Source organism: Empidonax traillii, unplaced genomic scaffold, assembly GCF_003031625.1.
Source record: "Empidonax traillii isolate 1590-97213 ecotype Southwest subspecies unplaced genomic scaffold, ASM303162v1 scaffold2315:size121786, whole genome shotgun sequence".
NCBI lineage: Eukaryota > Metazoa > Chordata > Aves > Passeriformes > Tyrannidae > Empidonax > Empidonax traillii.
The window spans coordinates 71301-78502 of NW_020957508.1; the positions used below are offsets into that span (position 1 = coordinate 71301).

At 61.1% G+C, this 7202-nt stretch overlaps 1 protein-coding gene across 1 annotated transcript in view; it reads left to right on the top strand.

The window, feature by feature from the left end:
* LOC114071829 overlaps nucleotides 1-7202 on the top strand; it is a 42733-nt gene that overhangs the window by 23915 nt on the left and 11616 nt on the right. Inside the window, exon 3 of the mRNA XM_027909699.1 lies at nucleotides 5253-5587. Coding sequence (XP_027765500.1) covers nucleotides 5253-5587 — 335 coding nt within the window. The remainder of the gene's footprint in view (nucleotides 1-5252; nucleotides 5588-7202) is intronic.

Genomic DNA, 7202 nt, shown 5'->3' on the forward strand with positions numbered 1-7202 from the left:
GGGATGGGTCGTGGGGTTGTGTCCGGCAGCTGCTGCGCCGGGGCCGCGGCTCCAGGAATGCGCCGGGCCCCGCAGATGGGACCTGGCGGGGTCTGACACCCGGGACTCAGCTGGTGGAGGCGGAGAGCAAATGGGGTGGGGGGATGCTGAGCCCGTAGGGGTGGGTGAAATAACCCCTAAGCCCCCCCCAGTCGGGCTGTGGGTATCCCTGGAGCGTGGCTGATTGATGCCGGCGGAGCTCTGGCCTCGTGGCTGCGTTGGTGGGAGGGTGGAATTGGGGGGGGTCTTGGTTGGGGGACAGGGGTGTGTTTGAGCCCAGCACCCTGCAGGTTGCAGAGCCCTAATGGGGAGTTTTGGGGTGGTCTGGGCGCTGCCAGCGGGGTCTCACTGCACAGGGGCACAGGGCACAGGGCATGGCCAGGCCCTGCTGGTGTTGCCCTCGCTTCCCCCGACCCCATCCCCTGCCCCCCAGCACTGGGGGGGCTCCTGGGGGAGGTCCTTGTTGCTGAGGGGGTGCAGGATGTGGGATGCAGGGGTGCTGCTTTGCAGCTCTCACAGGGGGCGAGGGGGTCTCTCCCATCCCAGCCCTCCCATCCCAGGATGGATCCCATCCATCCCCACATGTTGCCAGCCCAGCCCAGCCCGGCCCGGCCCAGCACAGCATCTACCGCGAGATGGGCAGCAAATAAATCAGGCCTTGTTTATTCTCGTGCCCGGGTTTGGTGTGTGAGTTCATTTTAAAACGTTCTGCCTTAAATTACAGCCTAATAAATCAATACCCACTTAGCGAGGCGGGCGAGCGGCCGCGCTTCGAGCGGAGAATTAAAGATTTGAAGTTGCCTCGGCGGCTCTCAGGCTTTGGGGAGGGTGAGGGAGAGTCCCAGCTGTCCTGGGACACGTGTGGGCATGGCTGGGACACGTGTGGGCATGGTTGGGACACGTGTGGGCACGGCTGGGCTGGCCTGGAATTTGCACGTGCATGGATGTGCCAGATTAAGCACATGTGTGTACCCGGCTGGGACACACCTGCCATGGCTGGGGATGGCCAGAACTCGTGTGTTTGTGGCTGTTCATGGCTAGGACATGGCTGGGACATGTGTGTAAATGGCTGGGACACACGTGTCGTGGCTGTGCATGGACCAGACACACGTGTGAATGGCTGTGCATGGCTAGAACGTGCATGGGCATCACTAGCAGATGTGTGTACATGGCAGAGACTCAGGTGCCACGCATGTGGGTGGCTGTGCACGGCCAGAACACGCGTGTGTGCTTGGCTGCCCTGGCAGGGCCACACGGCAGGGCAGGTTTGTGCCACCACCCGCCTTGGGGGTTCTCTGGATTCCCCCAAAAGGGTCCCCCACACCCACATCCCACCCTCCTGTGCCTCGGTGCCCCTTCCCCGCTCCGGGCAGAGTGTGATGCCCCCACTCACGGTTCTCCCCTCCCTTCACCCCTCTGCTCACACCTTGCCCTTGGCTAATCCCCTTGTATTTGTCTGGGCCGCCTTCCAGGGCCACCCAGCTCTTTATGGGGCCGTTGCTGAGTAAACGCTGCCTTTGCCCCTCTAAACGGGGGCTCCTCCTCGGCACTGCCGGGGGTTGGCGGGTCCTGACCTTTCACGTGCCTCTCACCTTTCTCGGGGGTTGCCCTTCCCCTCCCACCACAGCTCCCCCCATCCTCCTCCTCGCCCTTCCCGAGGATTCGGGGCATCCGTGGCCGCCCGATCCCACCAAAGCCGCCCTTGGCGATGCCCAAGGACCCTCGTGCCCGTCCCTCCCCACCCGCCCCCTCTGCGTGTTTTGAGGTCTGTTTTCTCCCTCCCTCCCCCCGCTGCCTCGTCTCCCTTGCCAAGCCCTGACACTCGATGGCAGCCCATTCAAAATGCATGGGCTCCCCTTTCCGAGCGCCCCGCTCCTTTTGAACTAAAAGGATTTTCTCAGAGGCTAAGTTCAAATGTGCGGCCGTTATTTATTTATCAGCCCCTCTATGTATTATTCATTTATTTAAAAATGTATGGCAGCTGGGAGCCCCCGTGTTTTAATCACCCCCCTCGGATGGCGAGGGGCCAGGTGGGGCCGGCCCCCTCGCTCCGCCGCTAACCTGGCGCGGTGGCCGCCGCCGGCCCGCCCGGGCTCACGCCTGATTTACCGCCAGCCCGACCAAAACTAAACCCCCCCCCTCAGCCCCACCACGCCAGGCCGGGAGCCTGAGCCGTTCCGTGGGGATGCCGAGGGCCTGCTGTGCCCCAAACGCTGCGGGTGGGTGTGTGGGGGGGTGTGTGGGGGCTGTCGCTGTCGCGTCCCCACCCTGCGCTGGGGTTTTTTTTAGGGGATAGGGATGCGCCCTGCTTGTCCCCTGCCCGGCCCCTCTGGTGTCCCCAGCTGGCAGGTCCCTTGTCCCACAAGGACAAGGCCCACACTGCTGCTTGGGGAGGCTGGAAGGGGCTGGCGTTGGGCTGTCAGGGAGAAAACGAGGCAGAAAAAGGGGAAAACCGGACGTGGTGGGGGGAGGAGGGGACACAGCCAGCCCTCCTGGCACCCCCGTGGGGGCGAAGGACCGAGTGCCCTGGCGGGAGGAGCACCGAGGCTTAAGGATGCTCAACGTCCCCCCTACACCCAGGAGCCCCCACCACCCCGTTCCTGGCTGGGACACTCGCTAATTGAGACAGCTTCAGCCCCTGCCTCCCTCCTCTCCCCCTGGGGCTGAGCTGCCTCTTCCCAGGGGGAGCACATTGTCTGCTCCAGCGGGTTGATGTAATCCCTAAGCCCGAACAATACTTCCCCACCCCGCTCTGGTTGAAAGGGTATTAGTTGCCCAATGAGATAATTACTCCACAGGCCACCCTAATCATCCCCTCGGTCCAGCCTCTCTCCCCGCCCCGGCTCAACCCCAAGGGGAACCTGGGATGTGGCGTTGGGGTGCCCCGGGGTGACGCTGCTGGGGATGCTCGTCCTGCACAGCCACACGGATCCCAAAAAACCATCAGGAGAATATCCCAGGGAAGGGGGATGAGCTGCTGAGATGTCACCTCCAGCCTCGTGGCTGCTGTCACCTCAAAATGCCACCCGTTGCGTGGGGTGGGAATCCCGGGACGTGCTGTTGGACTGGGCGGGGGGGGGGGGGGGGGGGGGGGGGGGGGGGGGGGGGGGGGGGGAATGAACTCGCTCCCGGCATGATGGGATTTGGGATTTTCCAGAAGTCACAACCCTACCTTGACCCCTCGGGAAGGGGCTGGGCTGGCAGATGTCCCCTGAGTGCCCCACAGCGAGCACAGGCCCATCAGCACATCGAGGAACTGATCACCGGGCTGAAATCTGGGGAAACAAAATTCCACGTGTCCATCAAACATCAGCACTCGCAGAACCGGCGAGGCTGGACCCCATTTCAGAACCCGAATCTCAGCGGTTTAAACCCCTGCCCCAACCTAGGGGATAAATGGGAGGTTCCCAGGCTTGCTTGGTCAGGGAATAATCCCAGTTTTCAGCTCTGCTTTGTGCAGACTTTGCTGCCGGAGGGACCCCGACCCTGCTCCGTGTGGGGCCACATGGCACACGCGTGGCATTAACGTGTCCCCACGGGCACACGTGTGTGCCCACACAGTGCTGGATGCTCGCCTGGGCTGCAATCCAGTGGTTTTCCCAGCTGGATGGAGTGCCAGGGCTGGATTTTCCCTCCTGGAGCAGCAAAGGGCCATAATCTTCAGAGCTCCCCCATTCCTCGAATGCCTGAGATGGAACTGGGAATGCTGTAGGAAAAAGGGGCCTGTTTAGGGCTGGTGAAATTAGGGCCTAGTTCTTATTAATCCTGCTCTTTGCAGCTCTGGCAGGGATTATCCCATCCCATCCCATCCCATCCCATCCCATCCCATCCCATCCCATCCCATCCCATCCCATCCCATCCCATCCCATCCCATCCCATCCCAATTCTTGAATGCTGGTACAGGGAATTAATCTCCTGGAGGTTTTGTTGATCCCAACCCCAGGAATGGAGGCCAGGGGAGAATCTGAGGGGCTGGGGTAGGGGTAGGGACAGAGCCAGGCAGGGGGACACCAACCCTCTGCCTCGGGGATTTGTGGTGGGAGTCGGTGTTTGGTGGGATGGTCGCTGGGATGCTCATTGGGATGGTCACCAAGGTGGTTATTGGGATACTCACTGGGATGGTCACTTGGATGCACAGTGGAATGGGGTGGGTTTGACCAGGGATGGGGTCTGAGTGACAGATCCAGCATCCTCCCGGTCCCCAGGCTGCCCCACCCCAAACTCCCAGCAAAGACTGGACATTCCCATTCCCCGGCTGGACCAGGAGCATCCATCCCCGGGAACGCCGCCGGCAGCGCCGGGGCCCGTGCAAGGCCAATGCTGCGGCTCCGCCGCTCCCGGCCCCGCTCCCGCCGCTCCTCCCCGGGCCCTTTCCCGGCCCATCCCACCCCCCCGACAGACAAACACCGGCTCTTTCTCCGCCACAAAGTCCTCGTCCAGCCGAGCGCACAAAGCCGCTCCATTATCCGAGGGGGGACGGAGAGGAGGGGCCGGGGGGCGGCGGCCGCACAAAGCGCACAAGTGGCGCGCGGGGCCGCCCCTATTGTGTCTGGGCAGGAAGGGCCGGGACCCCCGGAGAGGCCCCTCAATGGCCCCATTGTGTCTGAGCCACCCCCCCAACACACACACACACACCCCGTCCCCTCGGGTGTCCCCCTGGGATGTGTGTGTGTGTGTGTGTGTGTGTGTGTGTGTGTGTGGGTCCCCTCCCCACCTCCAGCTCGTCCCCCACCCAGCCCGGCATTTTTGGGGTTGAGGGGATGGGTTTTTAGGGGAGCAAAGGTGGGTGGGTGCCCCCCTCCCGCCCCCCCCGGGGTGAAGGTGGGTGCTGGGGCCAGCCTGGGGTGAAGTTCTCACCTCCACCTGATGTGGTTTTGGGGGGTAAAAAGGTCGATTTGGGGTAGATTAAGGTGTCCCCTCCCCAGCAGCGGGTGCTGAGGGCGATCTGGGTAGTTTGGAAGTGGTCACTGAGGTTTGGAGGTGATCGGGGAGGGTTTGGAGATGATCAGTGAGGGTTTGGAGGTGATCAGTGAGGGTTTGGAGGTGATCACTGTTTTATTTGGAGGTGATCACTGTTGTTTGGAGGTGATCACTGTTGTTTGGGGGTGATCACTGTTTTGTTTGGAGGTGATCAGTGAGGGTTTGGAGGTGATCACTGTACTGTTGGAGGTCACCAAACGCCCCATTTTGGTTTTGTTTTTTTCTTTTTGCAGAGGAGAAGTCCCCGCACTGCTCTGATCACCCTGATCCACCCACACCCCTCACCTGGAGCAGGGATGGGGTGAAGCCTCCAGAGCCCCAGGAAGACCCTCCACCCACCCAAAACACCCTCACCCTGGAAATCCAAGGATGGAGGAGCCCCCTGGGTGCCACGGACTGGGCTTTCCTGTCCCTGGGAGCTCCCAGGCTGCTCCTGGAACTGGTTTGGAGTGACCAAACTGTTCAATCCCATCCCTCCTGGATGAGGCAGCGCCAGTGGATCCGGGCTCGGGATGCTGGCCTGGCTTTCCCAAGGATGTTCAGCACCCTCTCACCTCTCCTGGATGGGGTAAGGTTGGGCTTTCCTTGCTTTCCTCTCCGCTCCTGCGAGCCCAGACTGCTGGCACTGGGTTTTCCAGGCAAAACCTCCCTCCAGCACAGGATTTTGGGGGGATAAGGGGCTGCTCCTCACCTGCACAGTGTCCAGGTTGGAGGTGCTGCACTGATTATCTTCTTGTTGTTTTAGGGAGGAGAAAAAAACCTCAGGTTTTATCCCCATATTACATATTTTCCTCTTCTGGGAACGTTTGAGTTGCTCCCCCTTCCCGAGCAGGTGGAAAACTGGGCTATCACTGCCAGCTTTTGGTTGCCAAATCATTGACATTTCCCCCCTTGTTCCCTTTTTAACTTACATCTAAAAATCTTTCCTCCACGACCCCAAAAACACCTTTTAAACAGCACAAAGGGGAATTTTTCCCCTTCTCCCCCCTGGCCTTGCCCCCACCTGGGTGTGCAGCCTCATCCATAAATCCTCCTGTGCTGCCCTTTCCAATCCACCCCCCCCCCCAAAAAAAATAATAAACCACACTTTTCCCGGGATTTAGCCACAAAAGGGACTTCCAGCTCTTTCTGGGAGCCTGTTTTGGGGTAAGAGCTTCATCCCAGCCCCCCCCTCAGCGCTGGGGAAGGGGGGTGGGGAGGACACAGCCCTGCAGCAGCAGCAGCAGCAGCAGCAGCAGCAGCTCATCCCATCCTTGGGAGTCAGTCAAGGGAGAAAATCCACATCCCCTGCGGTCCTCCCTCCTCCAAGCCTTCCCCACGTGACAGCAGAGCTGTCCAAAACATTAGGAAAAATAACTTTCACCTCTCCCAGGGTGAGCCTGGCAGCTGGTGCGGGCACAGCCACGGTGCCCACGGGCAGCCCACGCGCTCCGGGTCGGTTTTTCCGGCAGGGATTTATTTGGCTCCCCCCGAACTCCCAGTGGGGAGGTGAGGAATTTTTCATCCCCATTTTCCCCTACCAAACCCACGCCCCTGAGGGACAGGGAAGGTTGTGGGTCTGCTGGTTGAGGCCTGGAGTTCCTCGGGGGTCTTCCTGCTGGGTGGCACCCGAGGGAGATGGGGGGTTATCCCGGTGGGATCACCCTCTGGAGGTGGGTCTGGAATGCTCTCTCCTCGTCACCCCTCCAACAAACACCCCTGGGGGCACCGCGTGGACCCTCAGCGTGGGTGGGATCGGCGCCATCCCAGCTGGAGACCCCCGGATGGCACTGGGAGCCCCAGCTGAGCACCAGGAGACCCCAAATTATGAAGCTCCTTCCCACTTGACCCCCCTGCCCGCCCGGTTTGCCTTCGTTTCTCCTCCCTCCTGCTTTGTTTGGCACATCCTCTTCTCCCTCCAAGGAGCGTTGACACCGGGCTGGGCCGGTTGGTGCCCCCGGCAGATGCTCAGCGCCGTGGGCAGAACCATCTTCCTCCTCCTCCTCCTCCTCCTCCTTTTCCTCCTCCTCCTCCTCCTCCTCCTCCTCTCTAAGATGGCCGGCGGCCCCAAAATGGTGCTGAGCATGAGACGCCATCTGCAAGGCTGGTCCCACGCCCGCCGTGGCCTTTTTATGCAAAGGGGAATTAATTAGATTTGAATATGGTAATTAAGCCATCAATTCCTCCCCCCCCCCCCCCCCCCC